The sequence below is a fragment of the Salvelinus fontinalis genome, chromosome 10, assembly GCF_029448725.1.
Source record: "Salvelinus fontinalis isolate EN_2023a chromosome 10, ASM2944872v1, whole genome shotgun sequence".
In the NCBI taxonomy this organism is placed as follows: domain Eukaryota; kingdom Metazoa; phylum Chordata; class Actinopteri; order Salmoniformes; family Salmonidae; genus Salvelinus; species Salvelinus fontinalis.
Genome location: NC_074674.1, coordinates 15,711,891 through 15,736,412, shown reverse-complemented (window position 1 = coordinate 15,736,412; position 24,522 = coordinate 15,711,891). Strand labels below are relative to the sequence as shown.

The window sequence follows — 24,522 nt, the reverse complement described above, 5'->3', positions numbered from 1 at the left end:
AGAGACCGTGTTATGCGGTAGAGCGCACGGTGTCCCCAGTACGCGTGCTTAGCCCAGTGCGGGCTATTCCACCTTGCCGCACTGGGAGGGCTAGGTTGGGCATCGAGCCGAGTGCCATGAAGCCGGCCCAACGTATCTGGTCTCCAGTACGTCTCCTCGGGCCGGTGTACATGGCACCAGCCTTACAGGTGGTGTCCCCGGTTCGCCTGCATAGCCCAGTGCGGGCTATTCCACCTCGCCGCACTGGCAGGGCTACGGGGTCCATTCAACCTGGTAGGGTTGGGGAGGTTCGGTGCTCAAGAGCACGTGTCCTCCTTCACGGTCCGGTAGACCCGGTGCCACCTCCATGTACCAGTCCTCCGGTGGCAGCCCCCCGTACCAGGCTGTCTCTCCGGGTTCTCTCTCCTGCTGTTTCCTCCTCTCCAGCGCAGCCGGTGCCTAGACCACGCACCAGGCTGTCTCTCCTTCTCCTCCCTACAGAGCTATCCGTCTCCCCAGCGCCATCTGAGCCATCCGTCTCCCCAGCGCCATCTGAGCCATCCGTCTCCCCAGCGCCATCTGAGCCATCCGTCTCCCCAGCGCCATCTGAGCCATCCGTCTCCCCAGCGCCATCTGAGCCATCCGTCTCCCCAGCGCCATCTGAGTCATCCGTCTGTCAGGAGCCTGCAAAGCCGCCCGTCTGCCATGAGCCTGCAAAGCCGCCCGTCTGCCATGAGCCTGCAAAGCCGCCCGTCTGCCATGAGTCTACAGAGCCGTCCGCCAGACAGGAGCCGCTAGAGCCGCCCGCCAGACAGGATCTGCCAGAGCCGCCAACCAGACAGGATCTGCCAGAGCCGCCAACCAGACAGGATCTGCCAGAGCCGCCAACCAGACAGGATCTGCCAGAGCCGCCAACCAGACAGGATCTGCCAGAGCCGCCAACCAGACAGGATCTGCCAGAGCCGCCAACCAGACAGGATCTGCCAGAGCCGCCAGCGAGCCATGAGCAGCCAGAGCCGTCAGAGAGCCATGAGCAGCCAGAGCCGTCAGAGAGCCATGAGCAGCCAGAGCCGTCAGAGAGCCATGAGCAGCCAGAGCCGTCAGAGAGCCATGAGCAGCCAGAGCCGTCAGAGAGCCATGAGCAGCCAGAGCCGTCAGAGAGCCATGAGCAGCCAGAGCCGTCAGAGAGCCATGAGCGTCCAGAGCCGTCAGCCTGCCATGAGCGTCGAGAGCCGTCAGCCTGCCATGAGCGTCGAGAGCCGTCAGCCTGTCATGAGCGTAGAGAGCCGTCAGCCTGTCATGAGCGTAGAGAGCCGTCAGTCTGCCATGAGCGTCGAGAGCCGTCAGCCTGCATGGACCTGCCAGAGCCGTCCAGTCAGGACCTGCCAGAGCCGTCTAAACAGGACCTGCCAGAGTCCTTCAGCCGGGATCTGCCCCTTGTCCCGGTGCTGCCCCTTGTCCCGGTGCTGCCCCTTGTCCCGGTGCTGCCCCTTGTCCCGGTGCTGCCCCTTGTCCCGGTGCTGCCCCTTGTCCCGGTGCTGCCCCTTGTCCCGGTGCTGCCCCTTGTCCCGGTGCTGCCCCTTGTCCCGGTGCTGCCCCTTGTCCCGGTGCTGCCCCTTGTTCCGGTGCTGCCCCTTGTTCTGGTGCTGCCCCTTGTCCCGGTGCTACCCCTTGTCCCGGTGCTGCCCCTTGTCCCGGTGCTAGCTGTTTATTTAGGGGAAGGTAGTGTTAGGGTGGTCATTAGAAGGGGTAGACAGAAGAGGGGAGTGACTATGGTGGTATGGGGACAGCGTCCTGAGCCGGAACCACCACCGTGGTCAACTGCCCACCCGGACCCTCCCCTGGACTTTGTGCTGGTGCGCCCGGCGTTCGCACCTTGAGGGGGGGGTACTGTAACAGTCCTGACCTGTTTTATGTTGTTTTTTATGTGTTTTTGGTCAGGGCGTTAGTTTTGGGTGGGCAGTCTATGTTATTTGTTTCTATGTTGGTTTTGGTTTGCCTGGTATGGCTCTTGATTAGAGGCAGGTGGTTTGCGTTTTCCTCTAATCAAGAGTCATATTTAGGTAGGGCATTCTCACTGTTTGTTTGTGGGTGATTGTCTCCTGTGATGTCTTTCGTCGTTGTCGATGTGTTTTTCACTTACGGGACTGTTTGGCTGTTCGTGTGTTTCGATGTAACGTTCCTGTCCGTGAGTTTACGTTTGTGATGTGAGTTTATGTTCAGGTTCCGTTCTACGTCGTTTTGTTATTTTGTAGTTTTGAAAGTGTTTTGTTTTGTTTCGTGGCTGTCAAATATATAATAAAGATGGCATATTTCCCTGAACCCGCATTTTGGTCTGAAGATCCTTCTCTCCTCACCTCCTCCGAGGATGAGGAGAGCACCAGCCGTTACAGGCGCACAGTTCACTGAACCGTTGTCATTACAGTTCCGATTAGTAGGGTAGATTCATAAGACTATTGTTCAAACCCTATTGTACACTTATTTCACTCTCCAATATTTCATCGATTGAACAACTGAATGTGTCAACTTGAATTTTGTATTCAATATATTCAGTGTGTAAAAGCTCCCCAAACCTGTTTTTTTTTTTTGATCTACAAGATCATAGTATTTTTAAATCTACCAATTGGTGCTGAAACGGAAATGAATATGCATATCTTTAGATGGCTTTCTTTCATTGATCCCTAATATTCCGAACTAATTCTCTTAATATTTTAAATTGAGTCCGTAAAGAAAATTCTAATTCAAGGTACACCGTATTTAAAGGGATGGCTAAATGTACTGAAATAAAGATATAGGAGATAAATGTAAATGAGATAAATGTACTAAAAATCCCATTGAATGAAAACTCCATGAGAAAATCTGTTGGCCAGCAAGTGGGAGGGTTTTCAGCTGTTTAATTAAATGTATTCAGTGCACATAAGGGAGCAACTCCCAAAGAGCTCATTATGCAGATGCACAAGGTAAGTCTGAATACCAAATACTGAGAAGTGCTTCAATCAAAACGCATAGGAAAGGCATACAGTTGAAGTCGGAGGTTTACATACACCTTAGCCAAATACATTTAAACTCAGTTTCACAAATCCTGACATTTAATCCTTGTAAAAATTCCCTGTCTTAGGTCAGTTAGGATCACCGCTTTATTTTAAGAATGTGAAATGTCAGAATAATAATAGAGAGAATGGTTTATTTCAGCTTTTATTTCTTTCATCACATTCCCAGTGGGTCAGAAGTGTACATACACTCACTTAGTATTTGGTTGCATTGCCTTTAAATTGTTTAACTTGTATCAAATGTTTCGGGTAGCTTTCCACAAGCTTCCCACAATAAGTTGGGTGAATTTTGGCCCATTCCTCCTGACAGAGCTGGTGTAACTGAGTCAGGTTTGTAGGCCTACTTGCTCGCACATGCTTTTTCAGTTCTGCCCACACATTTTCTATGGGCTTGAGGTCAGGGCTTTGTGATGGCCACTCCAATACCTTGCCTTTGTTGTCCTTAAGCCATTTTGCCACAACTTTGGAAGTATGCTTGGGGCCATTGTCCATTTGGAAGACCCATTTGTGACCAAGTTTTAACTTCCTGACTGATGTCTTGAGATGTTGATATATCCACATAATTTTTAATTCCTCATGATGCCATCTATTTTGTGAAGTGCACCAGTCCCTCCTGCAGCAAAACACCCCCACAACACGATGCTGCCACCCCTGGTGCTTCACGGTTGGGATGGTGTTCTTCAGCTTGCAAGCGAGCGCCTTTTTTCTCCAAACACAACGATGGTCATTATAGCCAAACAGTTCTATTTTTGTTTCATCAGACCAGAGGACATTTCTCCAAAAAGTATGATCTTTGTCCCCATGTGCAGTTGCAAACCGTAGTCTGGCTTTTTTATGGCGGTTTTAGAGCAGTGGCTTCTTCCTTGCTGAGCGGCCTTTCAGGTTATGTCGATATAGGACTCGGTTTACTGTGGATATAGATACTTTTGTACCTGTTTCCTCCAGCATCTTCACAAGGTCCTTTTGCTGTTGTTCTGGGATTGATTTGCACTTTTCGCACCAAAGTACATTCATCTCTAGGAGACAGAACGCGTCTCCTCCCTGAGCGGTCTGACGACTGCGTGGTCCCATTGTGTTGATACTTGCGTACTATTATTTGTACAGATGAAAGTGGTACCTTCAGGCATTTGGAAATTGCTCCCAAGGATGAACCAGACTTGTGGAGGTCTACCATTTTTTTCTGAGGTGTTGGTTGATTTCTGTTGATTTTCCCATGATGTCAAGCAAAAAGGCACTGAGTTTGAAGGTAGGCCTTGAAATACACCCACAGGTACACCTCCAATTGACAGACATGATGTCAATTAGCCTATCAGAAGCTTCTAAAGCCATGACATCATTTTCTGGAATTTTCCAAGCTGTTTAAAGGCAGAGTAAACTTCTGACCCACTGGAATTGTGATACAGTGAATTATAAGTGAATAACCTGTCTGTAAACAATTGTTGGAAAAATTACGTGTGTCATGCACAAAGTAGATGTCCTAACCGACTTGCCAGAAGTTTGTTAACAAGATATTTGTGGAGTGGTTGACAAACTAGTTTTAATAACTCCAACATAAGTTTTTTAAACTTCTGACTTCAACTGTACATTTTCTAAGTCTGAATCAGGCCCATTCAGCAGAGAATGAGGAATGCATGCAGGCAAGAGGGGAAAGAGTGCCCCCTCTTCTTGAAGCCACAAAGTTCAAGGCCGAATGCGGTACTGCAGGCATTGTTTGCAGAAAACAGGATCCCTATTATAGTGAATGAGAAAATGGCAATCTTTATGGTCAATCTTCATGTAAAATAAATACATAATCGAAGACTATGTTACCAATAATTGCTTCTATTACACCAGATGTATGTCCTTGAATTGATTTATTTTAAAATCTCATACAGAATAAGTTATAAGGGTGATTTAGTTGTTAATGCCAGCCAGCAGTACCCAAGGACGGCCTTCAACTTGAGAAACTCAATGAGAGAGGGCAGCACTAGGCTAGCCTGCAACGTAACTTCCTGGACTAGCTCAAACTGCACGTTATGTATCAGTGAGAGTATCCATGAGACGCCACCTTAACCAAATTCCTTGGCTTCAAATGCGCTATTGTAATCTTCACATAGGAATGAATGGTATCACGTGAGTGTACAAACATTATGTTCTTTCCATGACATAGACTGACCAGGTGAATCCTATGATCCCTTACCGATGTCACTTGTTAAATCCACTTCAATCAGTGTAGATGAAGGCGTGGCGACAGGTTAAAGAAGGATTGTTAGGCCTTGAGACAATTGAGGCTTGGAATGTGTATGTGTGTCCTTTAGAGGGTGTATGGGCAAGACAAAATATTTAAGTGTATGGTAGTAGGTGCCAGGCACACCGGTTTGTATCAAGAACTGCAACACTGCTGGGTATTTCAGGTCAAGTTTCCTGTGTGTATCAAGAATCGTGTACCACCCAAAGGACATCCAGCCAAATTCATTCAACTGTAGGAAGCATTGGAGTCAACATGTGCCAGCATCCCTGTGAACCGCTTTGGACACCTTGTAGAGTCCATGCACTGACAAATTGAGGTTGTTTAGAGGGGGTGCAACTCAATATTAGGAAGGTGTTCTTAATGTTTTGTACAGTCAGTCATTGATGTAGGCTGGCCAATCTAACGAAAATATTGATGTTTGAAATGAGTCATACAGCCACGCAGGCATGTAGACACATAGACATAACACACCCACGTTATATTATACTGTCTTAGCACATATCTACAACGACACAACGATGAATGTTCATGTAACTGTGTATTCATGCAGATATGTCGTCTGCGCTTATGAATACACATTCATAAATTAGTCAACCGGCACACACACACACACACACAGACGACAACAGTGGCCAAATAACCATTATCAATGGCGAAAAATCTGAATGACATTCCGACAGTGGAATATGCATTCCATACGTACTCTGATACACATGCACACACACACAGTGAAAGCGAGAAAAGCATGCATGAAACAGAAATGATAGAGAGTGTCAAGAACAGTACAAAGGACAACAAAAGACATCATGCTGATAAATCGGTCAGCTTTAAATGGTCATCTTTATAAAGCCCGGGCAAACATTTCTCTACCGGGCTACAGTGGAATGCACAGGGATACAGAGTAATCCTGAAAGACGGGCAACACAGCTAAACACTGCCTTTGTATGCAAGTGTGACTGTGTGTACAGTATTCGTTGCTCCATGCCTGTACCATCATCACCAAACAAGCCTGCCTCTTCCTTCCCCTCCTCGACTGGAAAACGATACCCCCTCATCCGTTACAGCTCACACCTACACACCCACACCCTCTACCTTTCGCACACTCACACAGACACCGTGCACACCTACACAGACGGACAGACTCTCGCGTCTCCCTCTGTGCCGATCTGTGCGATGCAGCTGAATCCTATCCTGAGAATAAAGAGAGAGGGAGAGTGAAGAAAGAGAGTGAAAGAAGGAATACATATTTACCTGGCTGCAGTCTGCAGTCTGGCTCTGTGGATCAGGATGGGTTGTAGCTGGATCGGCTGCAGCTGGAGGGGAGAGAATTAGCAAGCCAGCATAGCGGCGAGCTGCTAGCCTCTTCATCAGCTGATCACTCAAAAGAGCAGGAACCCAGAAGGGGGGCAAGCATGCAGAAGAAAAAGAAAAGCACTAGGTTTTCATACACAAATCAATGGGTAGCTGAACGGGGGAAAATAACAATGTTATAATAATAGTAGTCATCTCACTCTGGCTCAGTGTGGCGGGCTGCAGTAAGCATTTCTCTCCCTGTCCTCTCGCCTCTGCTGCAGTCTCATTCCTCTCAGTAAGGCCCCAAGCTCGTCTGCCTCTGCATGTTTTAATATCGACTGTCGCCATACGCATTTTTTTTCCAGATCCTGTTAAAGTTATCAGGTCCAGTTTTTTTTTTTATTAATGATTTTTGCATTGCTTTTCAGCGTGGGGATAAGACTGTGAGGGGTGGGGTGAGGGATCTATGAGATTATAATGTGCATGTTACACACACACACACACGGCTCAGACTGCACACAAATAACTTAAGCTCAGTGCTGCCACGATGATGTCATGCAAGTGGTAATTTAGGTTTTTGGTCGTGTGTCCACGCGTGTGTACAATTTATTAAACAATTTAAAACAATTTATTCTGTAGCTCTAATTTCTCCGCGGGACTCCACTGAGAAACCTGATGCCAACGTAGCTACAGAAAAAAAAAAAAAACAAGGGCTGGTGACCATTTACATAAAACTGAAATTACCTTGTGGCCATGATGCTTGCAAAAAAAAGGTAGTAGTTCAAGGGTTGTCCGAACAGAACCTGTTGATATGAACTCAGCAAAGGTCAGACATGGAAAGATTTTAGATTTGGATCGGACTTACATTTTTCAGCAAAATCTTCATCATAATCATTGTCCTCACATTCAACAGCATGTGTCCTGATCCAGGAATGAGCTGCTATTCCAGACTGTCTGTGTCTGTGCTGCATAGAACATTACATCATTTGGCCAATACGCCACTTCAGGCTACTGGTCTTATTATTGCTCCATCTTGAAATTAGATATATATTTTTTATATATTTTTGTGTGTGTGGTAATAGTCCCCTTACATGGTCCTGTCCTCACCTTGACAACGGGGGCGATTAAACAGGAAAAGGGAATTTGATGTGAGCGAGACGATCAATATCAAATCAATGCTGTGAAGAGATGGTTTTATATCAAATATTGATCTGTGTGTATGAGTAACGCCGTCTAGACGTGTTCATTCCAGTGAGACAGAGATATCATTTTATTTTTATCTCGCTGAGATCACCACTTGCTCAAAACAACATTTTCCACTGCTGCGTGTTACCATAGCAACATCCCATTTTGATTATGGACCTCATAGGCACTAATGTATTCCATCACTGAGCTGGGGAAATCACACGCTCAAGGCGGCCTGAAGACAACCAGAAAAGAACCAAATGTACATGATTTCAGACAACGATAATATTACATGGTTCACACACATTCGGGATGAGAAGACACACACAAGCACACACACAAAGGTGCTCACACACACACACACACACACACACACACACACACACACACACACACACACACACACGTCAATCACAGATCTTCTCTCACCACGCTCCCTAGACCCCCTCAAACACCTCACCCTAAAGACTTCAATACATTCAGAGTTTACAAAGTCATCAAGGATCAGGGGAAGTTCACGTGATAGTTTTATAGAGAGATTTTTTCTTCTTCTGAAGGACAACTCTACAGACAGAAGTGGATGGAATGGGGGTCTGGATCCCGGGGAGGATTGGGTAGCATGTAGTATTAGGCGGAGATGTAGAGGTGAGTCCTGAACAGCATGCGTCCCTATGTAGTGCACTTCTTTTAACCAGAACCGTATGGGCTACATAGTTTTGTACTATATTCCTAATACTGTATATATATGTAATAGGGTGCCATTTGGGACACAGCCTAGGATGGAGATGAATGAGGAGTATCTGCTTCATCTAATTTAATCCCTCCGTTTTAACGATGGGAAACTATATATCCCCCTCAATTATTTCCAAATGTTCAGACACATTTCACTGTTAGGGTGAAAGATTTCTCAGCGTTTTGGAGAACAGTGGAAGGGATTGAATATGTCCTAGTGGTGGGGGGGGGGGGGGGGGTCAGGTTGTCAGTTCTGGAGGAGGGATGGCGAGGCATGAGCTCACAGGCATAATAGGAGAATGTTTTGGAGAGGAAATTAGTCCCCGGAAATTGCGTACTGTGTCACATATGTGCAGATATGTGCACCACGTCACCGCTCTCTCTCGCTATGCTGTGTGTGCATGATGTGCCCCTTGCTAGCTGTCACTCAATTGAAGAGGGACTGAAGCTCATTGGTTGAATTTGAATCGCTAGGGGGCTGGCTCAAGTGGGGGAAAATAGAGGGACAATGGAGCAGCGCACCCTCCAGACGAACATTTGCTTTCAAACTAGGGATTTCGTGGCAAATTTTATGAGTTAAGACAGTAATTCTGCTTATAGATTATGCATGTATGAACTACATAGTAACACACCCAGTCCAAAGCGGGAGGTTTAAAAAATACTTAGTAGTCGCCAAAGTTTCGGAGCATGTCTTTAAGAAATGCTGGAGGCCATGGCTGAATTAAACCTGAGTTGATTTCGCGGGGTGTGGTTTGATGTGGGTACCTTGTGTATGTGTTCCCAGGTGGTAAGAGTTAGCCAAATAATTTAGCTAATTAGCTACAGCCGGGTGATGTGCAACCGTGGCAAAGGTGGTTTGACTTTGGATAGCCTATCTCTGGGGATCATTAGGGGCCGTCAATAAATTACACAACGTAAATGGGACAATATTTTCATGTTGCGCATCTTAGTTGTCTCATTAAATGCTTTAAAAATGTGTATATGAATTTCTACAATTTATAGTTGGTTTTAAGATTTTTAAGTCATTGAATTTTTTTGCTATTGCCCTTTTAGAATATTAGCCTATTTACACATTGGGTAATTTAATGATGGTCCCTAAGTAGCCCCATGGGGATATCTAATGTCAAACCAAATTGACCATGTGCATTATGATTGGGTTAAGTGCAGCTGCACTCCGAATTGATAATTACATGTATCTGGGTGCAGCCAGCTGTGGGCAGGAATGAAAATAAACCCTGGGAAAACTGTTACAGTACCCTTGATTCATTCATTCCGTGACATACCATTATTTCCTATCATCTCACAAATCCTCATTTTGGACGAGACTGACTTTATGATCAAAATTATCATATTACACGTTGTAGTACATTTTTACACTAGAATAAAAGTTTGACTCATATCGATCCCACATAGGCCATTTTCAAAATTAGAAGTTGTTTTTTTAGAGGCAGTCGCTCTTTTAAGATAGAATCCTTCATTGAAACAATAGCAAAGCAGTCATCCCCGTCTGTGTTTTGGCAAAAAGTTGAGGGATGGGCCTCGAAACAGAGCTATGGATGCAAGGGCTAAATTGTTTTAACTATGTTTTGAGGCTATTCAGTGTTTGTTTAGGAACATTGGAGTAAAACAAGCTTGTATTTTGGCGTTTATAAGTCATATTCTTCCAGAATCAATAGGTTTACAGTATATAATTAATGAGTCCAAAAATGTATCGATTCCAAATGTAAGCGATTTATTTCGGTGACAGGGGTATGAGAGGGTAACAAGGTAGTCTAATCGGCTCCACTGTGTTAACCGTGACTAGTTCATGACAATGGGAGGTTTGCTTAAAAGTTTGTTGCATTCTCACTTCAAGTTACATTGCTACAGAGTTGCCCTCAATCTCTATTAGCGTCTGAAGGAGAGAAAACGATTTAGACAACGACGATTAGGTGAGGGCTACAGATTCATTGTTTGTTGGAGACAATACTACTGTACCCACTGGAAAACTTCTGTGAAAACCTACAACTGAGAGAAATGCTATGAGGAACATTCACAAAATATGATTGTTTGCTATAACTACTTCCTCGCCTTCGAACCAAGGTGCATGAACGAGACAAGCAAACGGAAGAGGAGAAAATATTCAGCCTTCCTAGGAGGACGAAGGAATGGAATTCAGAAATGTGTTGGTTTTAACAATAGAGAACCAGTTTTGAATTCCACTGCCGTCGTACTCCAAGAGGGGCTGAAAATTTTGCTCACGGGGACCATTCACCAGCAGGAGAAAACTTAACGGAGTTCTGTTCCTCACACAGTGTGTTCCTCTGAAGATGTTCAACCCGAAAGCTCCAGCTGGTGGCGCCAGGTACAAATATATCAACTTTACCCAGACCTGTCGGTCATGATGTACTGTTGTTCTACAGTACACAGTGCATTTGGAAAGTATTCAGAACCCATTCACATTTTCCACCTTTTTGTATGATCCAGCCTCATTCTAAAATGGATGAAATTGTTATTTTCCATCAATCTACACACAATAGCCCATAATGTCAACATTTTTATGAAAAATAAAAAACTGAAATATCACACATTTACATAAGTATTCAGACCCTTTACTCAATACTTTGTTGAAGCACCTTTGGCAGCTATTACCGCCTTGAGTCCTCTTGGGTATGACGCTACAAGCTTGGCACATCTGTATTTGGGGAGTTCCTCCCATTCTTTGTCTGCAGATCCTTTCAAGCTCTGTCTGGTTGGATGGGGAGCATCGCTGCACAGCTATTTTCAGGTCTCTCCAGAGACGTTAGATCTGGTTCAAGTCTGTACTCTAGCTAAAGCCACTTCTGCGTTGTCTTGGCTGTGTGCTTAGGGTCGTTGTCCTGTTAGAAGGTGAACATTCGCCTCAGTCTGAGGTCCTAAGGCTCTCTGGAGCAGGTTTTTATCAAGCAGGTTTTCATCTCTCTGTACTTTGCTACGTTCATCTTTCCTTCGATCCGGATGCTGCCACCACCATGCTTCACCGTAGGGATGGTGCCAGGTTTCCTCCAGACGTGATGCTTGGCATTCAGGCCAAAGAGTTCAATCTTGGTATCGTCAGACCAGAGAATCTTGTTTCTCATGGTCTGAGAGACCTTTAGGTGCCGTTTGGCAAACTCCAAGCAGGCTGTCATGTGCCTTTTACTGAGGAGTGGCTTCCGTCTGGCCACTCTACCATAAAGGCCTGATTGGTGGAGTGCTGCAGAGATGGTTGTCCTTCTGGAAGGTTCTCCCATCTCCACAGAAGAACTCTGGAGCTCTGTCAGAGTGACCATCGGGTTCTTGGTCACCTCCCTGACCAAGGCCCTTCTCCCTCCGATTGCTCAGTTTGGCCGGACGGCCAGCTCTAGGAAAAGTCTTGGTGGTTCCAAAGTTCTTCCATTTAACAATGATCGAGGCCACTGTATTTTTGGGGACCTTCAATGCTGCAGACATTTTTTGGCACCCTTCCCCAGATCTGTGCTTAGACACAATCTTGTCTCGGAGCTCTACGGACAATTCCTTCAACCTCATGACTTGGTTTTTGCTCTGACATTCACTGTCAACTGTGGGACCTTATATAGAAAGATGTGTGCCTTTCCAAATAATGTCAATTCAATTGAATTTACGACAGGTGTATTCCAATCAAGTTGTAAAAACATCAAGGATGATCAATGGAAACAGAATGCACCTGAGCTTAATTTCGAATCTCATAGCAAAGGGTCGGAATACTTATGTAAATAAGTTATTTCTGTTAAGACATTTGCAAAAAATGTTCTCACTTTGTCGTTATTGGGTATTGTTCGTAGATTGATGAGGAACATTTTTTATTGAATCCATTTTAGAATAAAGCTGTAACGTAACAAAATTTGAAATAAAATTAAATCAAATGTTAGTCACATGCGCCGAATACAACAGGTGTAGACCTTACAGTGAAATGCTTACTTACAAGCCGTTAATCAACAATGCAGTTAAGAAAAATATGGGTTAGGTAAAAAATGGATAAGTCAAAAATAACAAGTAAAAGTTACAAATAATTAAAGAGCAGCAGTAAAATAACAATAGCAAGGCTATATACAGGGGGTACCGGTACAGAGTCAATGTGCGGGGGCACCGGTTAGTCCAGGTAATTGAGGTAATATGACCATGTAGGTAGGGTTAAAGTGACTATGCACAGATACTAAACAGAGAATAGCAGCAGTGTAAAAGAGGGGGTGGGGGGGGGCAATGCAAATAGTCTGGGTAGTTATTTGATTAGATGTTCAGGAGTCTTATGGCTTGGGGGTAGAAGCTGTTGAGAAGCCTCTTGGACCTAGACTTGTAGCTCTGGTACCGCTTGCCGTGCAGTAGCAGAGAGAACAGTCTATGACTAGGGTGGCTGGAGTCTTTGACAATTCTTAGGGCCTTCCTCTGACACCGCCTGGTATTGAGGTCCTGGATGGCAGGAAGATTCAAGTTTTTTTTTTTTTTCGTAAAAAAAAAAAAGATTGGCATCAGTGATGTACTGGGCCGTACGCACTACCCTAGAGTGATGTACTGGGCCGTACGCACTGGAACGTAGAGTGATGGGCCGTACGTACTGGGCCGCAGAGTGATATACTGGGCCGTACGCACTACCCTAGAGTGATGTAATGGGTCGTACGCACTGGGTCGTAGAGTGATGGGCCGTACGTACTGGTCCGTAGAGTGATGTACTGGGCCGTACGCACTACCCTAGAGTGATGTACTGGGCCGTACGCACTGGGCCGTAGAGTGATGGGCCGTACGTACTGGGCCGTAGAGTGATGTACTGGGCCGTACGCACTAGAGGGAGGTCGAGAGTCAATGATTAAAAACATACCAGTAAATACACAAATACATTCATATCTACATTACAAGGGAGGGAGTTAATTAGTTACTTTCATGTGATTATTGTACCATGTAGATGTAGATTACATGGTATCATACTTAAGACCACAAAATTAGTTCCTTTAAATGTGTTAAAATGTATAAAATGGCAAAAGGTTGAGGTCGAGCAGTTGCCATACCAGGTAGTGATGCAACCAGTCAGGATGTTCTCGATTGTGCAGCTGTTGAACTTTTAGAGGATCTGAGGACCCATGCCAAATCTTTTCAGTCTCCTGAGGGGGAATAGGTTTTGTCTTGCCCTCTTCACAACTGTCTTGGTGTGCTTGGACCATGATAGTTTATTGGTGATGTGGACACCAAGGAACTCTCAACCTGCTCCACTATAGCCCCGTCGATGAGAATGGGGGTGTGCTCGGTCCTCCTTTTCCTGTAGTCCACAATAATCTCCTTTGTCTTGATCAAGCTTCCTGCCACATAATTACCTCAACTATTTACATAATTACCTCAACAATGTACATAATTACCTCAACTATGGACATAATTACCTCAACTATGGACATAATTACCTCAACTATGGACATAATTACCTCAACTATGGACATAATTACCTCAACTATGGACATAATTACCTCAACTATGGACATAATTACCTCAACTATGTACATAATTACCTCAACTATGTACATAATTGCCTCAACTATGTACATAATTACCTCAACTATGTACATAATTACCTCAACTATGTACATAATTACCTCAACTATGTACATAATTACCTCAACTATGTACATAATTACCTCAACTATGTACATAATTACCTCAACTACGTACATAATTACCTCAACTACGTACATAATTACCTCAACTACGTACATAATTACCTCAACTACGTCGACACCGGTGCCCCCGCTGACACATTGACTCTGAACCGGTACCCCCTGTAAATAACCCCGCTATTGTTATTTACTGCTGCTCTTTAATTATTTGTTTTTCTTATCTTTTTCTTATGTCTTATTTATTTGTAATTTGTAGGTATTTTCTTAAAACTGCATTGTTGGTTAAGGGCTTGTAAGTAAACATTTCACTGTAAGGTCTACACCTGTTGTATTCGGCGCATGTGACAAATACAATTTGATTTGATTTAACTTCTTTGGGGTAGGGGGCAGTATTTTCTCGTCCAGATGAAAAGCGTGCCCAGAGTAAACTGCCTGCTACTCAGGCCCAGATCCTAGGATATGCATATTATTAGTAGATTTGGATAGAAAACACTCTGAAGTTTCTAAAACTGTTTGAATGATGTCTGTGAATATAACAGAACTCATGTGGCAGGCAAACACCTGAGAAAAAATCCAACCAGGAAGTGGGAAATCTGAGGTTTGTAGGTTTTCAACTCTTTTCTTATCCAAGATACAGTGGAAATGGTCATGTTGCACTTCCTAAGGCTTCCACTAGATGTCAACAGTATGTAGAACCTTGTTTGATGCTTCTACTGTGAAGTGGGGGCGAATGAGAGGAGATTGAGTAAGGTCTGTCCCAAAGTGCCACGAGCTGACCATGTGCTGACCATGCGCGTTCATGTGAGAGTTAGCTGCGTTCCATCGCATTTCTGAAGACAAAGGAATTCTCCGGTTGGAACATTGAAGATTTATGTTAAAAACCTCCTAAAGATTGATTCCATACATCGTTTGACATGTTTCTACGGACTGTAACGGAACTTTTTGGACTTTTCGTCCGTACTATTCGCCGCACTTGCACACGCGCCATGAGTTTAGATTGTGTACTGAACGCGCGAACAACAAGGAGGAATTTGGACATAAATTATGGACGTTATAGAACAAAACAAACATTTATTGTGGAACTGGGTTTCCTGGGAGTGCATTCTGATGAAGATCATCAAAGGTAAGTGAATGTTTATAATGTTATTTCTGACTTCTGTTGACTGCACAACATGGCGGATATCTCTTTGGGTTGATTTGTCATCTGAGCGCCATACTCAGATTATTGCATGGTTTGCTTTTCCATAAAGTTTAAAAAAAATCTGACACAGCGGTTGCATTAAAGAGAAGTGGATCTAAAATTCCATGCATAACAGTTTTATCCTTTTGCAATGTTTTTCGTGAGTATTTCTGTAAATTGATGTGGCTCTCTACAAAATCACCAGATGTTTTGGAACTACTGAACATAATGCGCCAATGTAAACTCAGATATTTGGATATAAATATGAACTTTACCGAACAAAACATATTGTGTAACATGAAGTCCTATGAGTGTCATCTGATGAAGATCATCAAAGGTTAGTGATTAATTTGATCTATATTTCTGCTTTTTGTGACTCCTCTCTTTGGCTGGAAATATGGCTGTGTTTTTCTGTGACTTGGCTCTGACCAAACATAATCGTTTGGTTTGCTTTCGTCGTAAAGACTTTTTGAAATCGGACACTGTGGCTGGATTTACAACAAGTGTATCTTTAAAATGTTGTAAAATACATGTATGTTTGAGGAATTTTAATTATGGGATTTCTGTTGTTTTGAATTTGGCGCCCTGCAGTTTCACTGGCTGTTGACGAGGTGAGACGCTACCGTCCCAAATACCCTAGAGAGGTTAAACTGTAGTGTTTTTGCGGAAATTAATGTAGTATACGAAAGAATTCACTGTAGTGTTTTTGCAGACACCTTCTACACTGCTGTCCCGTCGATGTGGATAGGGGGGTGCTCCCTCTGCTGTTTCGTGAAGTCCACGATCAACTCCTTTGTTTTGCTGACGTTGGGTGAGAGGTCATTTTTCTGGCACCACACACCCAGGGCCCTCACTTCCTCCCTGTAGGCTGTCTCATCATTGTTGGTAATCAGGCCTAATACTGTTGTGTCGTCTGCAAACTTGATCATTGAGTTGGAGGCGTGCAAGGCCACGCAGTCATGGGTGAACAGGGAGTACAGGAGGGGGCTGAGTACACACCCTTGTGGGGCCCCAGTGTTGAGGATCAGCTAAGTGGAGGTGGTTTTTCCTACCTTCACCACCTGGGGGCAGCCCGTCAGGAAGTCCAGGACCCAGTTTCACAGGGTGGGGTTCAGACCCAGGGCCTCAAGCCTAATGATGAGCTTGGAGGGTACTATGGTGTTGAATGCTGAGCTATAGTCAATAAACAGCATTCTTACATAGGTATTCCGCCACCGTGTCTCCCGACCCCTCCTGTCTCAGCCTCCAGTAGTTATGCTACAATAGTTTGTGTCGGGATGCTGGGGTCAGTCTGTTATATCTGGAGTATTTCTCCTGTCTATCCGGTGTCCTGTGTGAATTTAAGTATGCTCTCTAATTCTCTCTCGATTTCTCTTTCTTTCTCTCTCTCTCGGAGTACCTGAACCCTAGGACCATGCCTCAGGACTATCTAGCCTGATGACTCCTTGCTGTCCCCAGTCCACTTGGTCGTGCTGCTGCTCCAGTTGCAACTGTTCTGCCTGCGGCTATGGAACCCTGACCTGTTCACCGGACGTGCTACCTGTCCCAAACCTGCTGTTTTAAACTCTCTAGAGACATCAGGAGCGGTAGAGATACTCTGAATGATCGGCTATGAAAAGCCAACTGACATTTACTCCTGAGGTGCTGACCTGTTGCACCCTCTACAACCACTGTGATTATTATTATAAGACCCTGCTGGTCATCTATGAACATTTGAACGTCTTGGCCATGTTCTGTTATAATCTCCACCCGGCACAGCCAGAAGAGGACTGGCCACCCCTCATAGCCTGGTTCCTCTCTAGGTTTCTTCCTAGGTTCTGGCCTTTCTAGGGAGTTCTGTACAGCACTTTGTGACATCAGCTGATGCTGACTTACTGCTAACCTACAACGCATTACATCGGCTTGCTTCTACCTATTCTTCCAATTTGGTCCTCCCGTACATACCTACACGTACGCTACGGTCACAAGACGCAGGCCTCCTTACTGTCCCTAGAATTTCTAAGCAAACAGCTGGAGGAAGGGCTTTCTCCTATAAAGCAAAATTTTTATGGAATGGACTGCCTATCCATGTGAAAGACACAGACTCGTTCTCGACCTTTAAGTCTTTACTGAAGACTCATCTCTTCAGTAGGTCATATGATTGAGTGTAGTCTGCCCAGGAGTGTGAAGTTGAATGGAAAGGCACTGGAGCGACAAACCTCCCTTGCAGTCTCTGCCTGGCCGGCTCCTCTCTCTACACTGGGATTCTCTGCCTCTAACCCTATTACGGGGGCTGAGTCACTGGCTTACTGGTGCTCTTCCATGCCTTCCCTAGGAGTGATGCGTCACTTGAGTGGGTTGAAACACTAACGTGATCTTCCTGTCACCTTATAGGTGGGCGCTGCCAATTAACTGCCTGGACCTTAAACCAGCAAAGCCTCTCCAAACAAACAAACTGAAAACAAAAGGACATTATTGCAGCGGCTTTCTATAACGAACATCTTAAATATTGTCACACATTAATAAACTCACTGATGGTCAAACTCAACACATACCGTTGAGAACAAATCAGCCACACCCCAAAACTGTTTTCAAGACAGCATGGTCACAAAATGGTTGCTCACAAAATTCAACCAACAACACAGTACAGCCTAAACACAAAATCCTCCCTTCATCTAAACACCACCTTGGCAGAACCAATCAGGTAAGACGGCACCATCCAAGTTTCTTAACCTCTCCAACATATTCTCGATGATTCTCACACTTAAACAACTAAGGAACATAAAGAGGTCAAACATAATCCTTGCGGATATAGTACAAAGAAAGGATTTTCTGTGAAACGGTTTCACTGAACATTATAAGAGCAGGTAGTTAGACTTATAATAAGAGATTATTGAATGGATGTAGGTTTATGATAGCTAGTGAAGACGACCTAGCCTGGTAGCCAGACCTGGTTCTGTTTTATATGGGGCCCTATGACAACAAACTCACCACAGATTGACATGGGTTGAAAGTAGATCTGCCATCCGGGCTAGGGATGACCATGAGATAGAAGTTAACAGTAACCACAGATCTCGGATCAGCTTATCTCCCAATCTTAACCATTACCCATTGGGATGAAGGAAAATAGATCTTACCCACAATCAGTGAAAGCCTGCTTGTTGGTGACTACGTCCTGGTGCAGCTATTGGTGGCAGTGCCAGTTGGCATGGGTCAAGTGTATGGCTGTGACTGCACCTGGAACGGAGGTATCTTCATTGTAGCCCTGCTGCTTTCATTCCCAACCATCTGCCTGCACGCTGTACTGTGCTCTACTGTTGGCGTGGTCTCCGGTAAGAGAATTCCTCGCACAGAAAAGTGTACACCCGACCTTTAACCCCAGCCCAGACTGTGGAGGTGGTGATTGAGATACAACAGACAAAGCTTGGTTTTAATGGCTAAACTAATGAACAATCCCAATGGACATTCTCTTTAGTGATATAATTAATGGTATAATAAAAGTTACATCACGAAAAAAAATAGGAGCTGGAGAATGAGAATGTTGAGAACTAGGAGAATGTTTCCACTGTGGGGTCGAAATGTTGTCTCGTGGGCTGCGTTTACACAAGCAGCCCATTCTTTTTTTCACTAATTGGTCTTTTGACCAATCATAACAGCTCTAAAAAAAGAGCTGATGTGAAAGATCTGATGTGATTAGACCAATTAGTGGAAAAAATATCAGAATCGGGCTGCCTGTGGACATCGGTTAACATTGAATGTACTGCTGTCCCATTATGAATGCAGTGTACAGTTGAAGTCGAACCCTGCTCCCCACGGGGGGAGCAGGGTTCAATTCCCACGGGGGGACCAGGATGAATATGTATGAACTTTCCAATTTGTAAGTCGCTCTGGATAAGAGCGTCTGCTAAATGACTTAAATGTAAAATGTTAAATGTAAGTCGGAGGTTTACATACACCTTAGGCAAATACATGTAAACTCAGTTTTTCACAGTCCCTGACATTTAATCCCAGTAAAAGTCCCCTGTTTTAGGTTAGTTAGGATCACCACTTTATTTTAAGAATGTGAAATGTCAGAATAATAGTAGAGAATGATTTAGTTCAGCTTTATCACATTCCCAGTGGGTCAGAAGTTTACATACACTCAATTAGTATTTGGTTGCATTGCCTTTAAATTGTTTAACTTGGGTCAAACGTTTTGGGTAGCCTTCCACAAGCTTCCCACAATAAGTTGGATGAATTTTGGCCCATTCCTCCTGACAAAGCTGATGTAACTGAGTCAGGTTTGTAGGCCTCCTTGCTCGCACACACTTTTTCAGTTCTGCCCACAAATATTCTAGGATTGAGGTCAAAGCTTTGTGATGGCCACTCCAATACCATGACTTTGTTGTCCTTAAGCCATTTTGCTACAACTTTGGAAGTATGCTTGGGGTCATTGTCCATTTGGAAGACCCATTAGCGACCAAGCTTCCTGACTGATGTCTTGAGATTTTGCTTCAATATATCCACATGATTTTCCTGCCTCATGATGCCATCCATTTTGTGAAGTGCACCAGTCCCTCCTGCTGCAAAGCACTCTCACAACATGATGCTGCCACCCCCATGCTTCAAGGTTGGGATAGTGTTCTTCGGCTTGCAAGCCTCCCCCTTATTCCTCCAAACATAATGATGGTCATTATGTCCAAACAGTTCTATTTTTCTTTCATCAGACCAGAGGACATTTCTCCAAAAAGTACAATCTTTGTCCCCATGTGCAGTTGCAAACCTTAGACTGGCTTTTTTTATGGCAGTTTTGGAGCAGTGGCTTCTCCCTTGCTGAGCGGCCTTTCAGGTTATGTCGATATAGGACTCATTTTACTGTAGATACTTTTGTACCTGTTTCCTCCAGCATCTTCACAAGGTCCTTTGCTGTTGCTCTGGGATTTATTTGCACTTTTCGCACCAAAGTATGTTCATCTCTAGGAGACAGAACGCGTCTCCTTCCTGAGTGGTATGACGGCTGCGTGGTCCCATGGTGTTTATACTTGCATACTATTGTTTGTACAGATGAATGTGGTACATTCAGGGATTTGAAAATTGCTCCCAAGGATGAACCAGACTTGTGGAGGTCTACAATTTTTTTCTGATGTCTTGGCTGATTTCTGTTGATTTCCCCATGATGTCAAGCAAAGTTGCACTGAGTTTGAAGGTAGGCCTTGAAATACATCCACAGGTACACCTCCAATTGACTCAAATTATGTCAATTAGCCTATCAGAAGCTTCTAAAGCCATGACATCATTTTCTGGAATTTTCCAAGCTGTTTAAAAGGCAGAGTCAACTTGGAATTGTGATGCAGTGAATTATAAGTGAAATAATCTGTCTGTAAACAATTGTTGGAAAAATGACTTCACAAAGTAGATGTCCTAACCAACTTGCCAAAACTATAGTTTGTTAACAAGGCATTTTTTGGAGTGGTTGAAAAACGAATTTTAACGACTCCAACCTAAGTGTATGTAAACTTCCGACTTCAACTGTACGTGTCTAATAAGTTACAAAAAAGAGCATTTCAGCCTAAACATTAGGGCATTTTTAAAAAGACAGTTGAATATTATTGATTGTTTAGTTACTCTTCTGGCATTTATTTTTCTGATCCGAGCTTTTGGTTACAGTACAAGCAGCCGACTCCATACCATAATTAGCTGCAGTGGTAATTCTGAATGAATGTATGAAAATCCTTATCTAACCAGATCCTTTTCTGAAGTGAGTCTGTTACGTCACAGAGTAGAAAAATCAACAGGGCCGTACTCATCAAGCGTCTCAAAGTAGGAATTCCAGGTCCCTCCGGTCTACGTAATCTTATTCATTATGATCTAAAAGACAAAACTGATGCTATATCATAAACTCCTATTCTGAGATGCATGATGCATATGGCCCCTGATCTGGAATCTGCTCTTAAGTCCCCTTTTCCACCATATCTGTTTTCAGTTTGGGTAACCAGCATGCACCTGGCCTTTCTGCCTGTCCGCTCTCACCTTCCACCACGGAAACCACAGCCATCCACAGACTGCCTCGGTTGTTAGCGATTGATAGTAAAGTCAAGGCTGGAGTTTGGGATTTCGAAAACATATTGGCTTGGATATCAATAGCTATTTGGCTAGTGTTACAGTCACGAGACCTCAGACTTCATTCATTTCAGCTTCCTCTACTGTTCTCAATAGCATACAGACGTTTTCCCGCCAGAGGGGTATCCTCCGAAGCAGGTTTGAGGAATTAGAGGTAACTCAACCGAGTTCAACTCAGGATAACCGGTCATACAAAAGTGGCTCACCTTTTAGCCAAGTAAATTTCTATGGCAACAAATCCTTCTGAACTAACCTGCTCCGAGTTGAGGACCAATGAAATCAGATTTCCTCCCTCTTGCAAAGACTGAGTCATCATCCCCTTCATTTGAGGAAGGCAACACGCAATGTATTAATAAGAAAAACATATAGATAGTAGTGAGAAAAAAGGATTTTGCTTTGATAAGCACTCTAAAGACTGCATTAACGATAAATGAATTGAAAAAATATACGCAGCATGCAACAATTTCAAAAGATTTGACTGAGTTACAGTTCATATAAGGAAAACAATCAGTGAAATAAATTCATTAGGCCATAATCTCTGGATTTTACATGACTGGGAATACAGATATACATTTGTTGGTCACAGATACATTATACAGTGCCCATCATTTGAGAAAATAAGCTTTTTGTTTGTATGGAACATTTCGGGAATCTCTTATTTCAGCTCATGAAATATGGGACAAACACTTTACATGTTGCGTTTATGTTTTTGTTCAGTATAAAGCAATCTGTAACTAGACTACCTGGCTTCGTATTATGTTTCTTAGATTAGACGGGAGATGGGGAGATACATTTGAATGGGATTTTGAGAGGAATATACAGTGCAGGAGATCATCACAGCAATTCAGACAGTGAGTTGTTAAAGGGTGCTCTCATATAGTCCTCTTCCAGCGAAAACAGGCTATTTCAGGTACTGTGCATCACTGGCTTCTCCTCCTCTGCACTCGGAGGTAGATTCCTATCATTGGAGAAGCTGTACTTTTGTATACTTTTTAGCCATTAGATCTGAAAGTAGCGCCCTCAAGACAGAAATGGTCCCCAAAAATGGGGTACTATGTCACAAATGTGCACCATGCCAGCTCTCTCTCTCGCTCTCTTTCACTGAGGGGCTGAAATTGGAATTGGTAGGGGGCTGGCCCACGTGGGGGTAAATGTAAGGAAAATGGCACAGCACAACTTCCAGAAAACAGTCACTTTTAAACTAGGGATTTCGTGGCTAATTGAGGTAGAACAGTCATTCTGAACATAGATTATGCATGTATGAACTACACAATGACACATGCAAGAAATTACTAATATTTGACATATTATAATAATTCTCATGTGCCAACGTATCACCACGGTCCGTGCCGTGGTGAGACTTGCACTCCCGTAGATCTGAAATAATTGGATGGCGAAACTTGAATCCAGCCAACCAGAAACGCTAGGCAAAGTAATTCAGGCATTTTTGAAAGTCAAGACAATCCTTTTTCTGCAATGAAAATCATTTTAACACAGTCATAACAATGTCATAACAATTGACAACATGTCATAACATGGTCATAACACTCATGACATATTTAGACCTGTTGTCATAATTTATAGTATTATTTTATGGCTGGTTATGACACCTAAATAAGAGTGTTGAAACCTACAAAACCTACCATAGTAGTTATTTTTTGGCTTGTCACGACACCTCAATAAAAGCGTCTCAAAACCCATAAAACCTACCACACAAGGCAAAACATTCCATTACGCCATAGCCTACTCGTTCGTTATAACATTTTCTGAAATTGATCATATTAAATGATCATTGTAACTGCACACAAATTGATGTCAGACATGCACCTGCCCCAATGCTCTGTGGCTGATGACGAGGCTGAAAGCAGGAGCAGAGTTCAGGAGCAGGACAAGACACCTTCAAAACATTGTTTTGACTGATGACTGACATAAGGGCATGCACGTGATCGGCCTATCAGAATGCCAAGCGTGTGCAAAGCTGCCATCAACGCAAAGGGTGGCTACTTCGAAGAAACTCAAATATATTTGGATTTGTTTAACACTTTTTTAGTTACTACACCATTCCATGTGTTATTTCATAATTTTGATGTCTTCACTATTATTCTACAATGTATGAAATAGTACAAATAAAGAAAAAACTCTGGAATGAGGAGGTGTTCAAACTTTTGACAGGTAGTGTAAGTATTCAGACCTTTTACTCAGTACATTGTTGAAGCCCCTTTGGCAGCAATTACATCATCGAGTCTTCTTGGGTCTGACGCTACAAGCTTGGCACACCTGTATTTGTGGAGTTTCTCCCATTCTTCTCTGCAGATCTTCTCAAACTCTGTCAAGTTTGATGGAGAGCGTCGCTGCACAGCTATTTTCAGGTCTCTCCAGAGATTTTTGATTGGGTTCAAGTCCGGGCTCTGGCTGGGCCACTCAAGGACATTCAGAGACTTGTCCCGAAGCCACTCCTGTGTTGACTTGGCTGTGTGCTTGGGGTCTTTGTCCTGCTGGAAGGTGAACCTTCGCCCCAGTCTAAGGTCCTGAGTGCTCTGGAGCAGGTTTTCATCAAGGATCTCTCTGTACTTTGCTCCGTTCATCTTGCCCTCAATCCTGACTAGTCTCCCAGTTCCTGAAAAGCATCCCCACGGCATGATGCTTCACCGTAGTGATGGTGCCAGGTTTCCTCCAGACATGAAGCTTGGTATTTGCTCTGACATGCACTGTCAACTGTGGGAACTTATATAGACAGGTGTGTGCCTTTCCAAATCATGTCCAATCAATTGAATTTATCACCGGTGGATTCAAATCATGTTGTAGAAATCAAGTTGTAGTCTTTTAATACATTAGTAAAAATGTCTAAAACCTGTTTTCACTTTGTCATTATGGGGTATTGTGTGCAGATTGATTAAATACAATTTTCCATAAATTTCAGAAAAAGGCTGTAACGTAACAAATTGTGGAAAAAGTCAAGGGGTTTGAATACTTTTCGAATGCACTGTATGTAAGTGTCTTAACCAGCCATAAAATAACGCAATATGTCACAACAGGTGTAAATGGGTCATGAGTGTTATGGCCATGTTATGACAAGTTACAGCAGCTGTTATGACATTGACATGGTTATGACTAACGTTCCCTCCAAGCTGCATGCAGCTCCCAGGACTGCCGTGCAGAACGGAAAGTAAATATCAG

The 24,522-nt window shown here is 43.7% G+C and overlaps 1 protein-coding gene across 6 annotated transcripts in view; it reads right to left on the bottom strand.

Annotated features, from left to right (window-relative positions):
• LOC129863695 (probable global transcription activator SNF2L2) overlaps nucleotides 1-24,522 on the bottom strand; it is a 56,793-nt gene that overhangs the window by 17,722 nt on the left and 14,549 nt on the right. The window contains exons 1-2 of one of the 6 annotated variants that reach the window (XM_055935865.1): nucleotides 7,418-8,076; nucleotides 6,511-6,572 (exon numbers count right to left, since the gene is read on the bottom strand). In XM_055935865.1, coding sequence (XP_055791840.1) covers nucleotides 6,511-6,572; nucleotides 7,418-7,523 — 168 coding nt within the window. In that variant the 5' untranslated portion in view covers nucleotides 7,524-8,076. Of the gene's footprint in view, nucleotides 1-6,510; nucleotides 6,694-6,770; nucleotides 7,271-7,417; nucleotides 8,077-24,522 lie in introns of those variants that run through there. The other 5 variants (XM_055935864.1, XM_055935863.1, XM_055935868.1 and 2 more) reach the window with 5 other exon arrangements.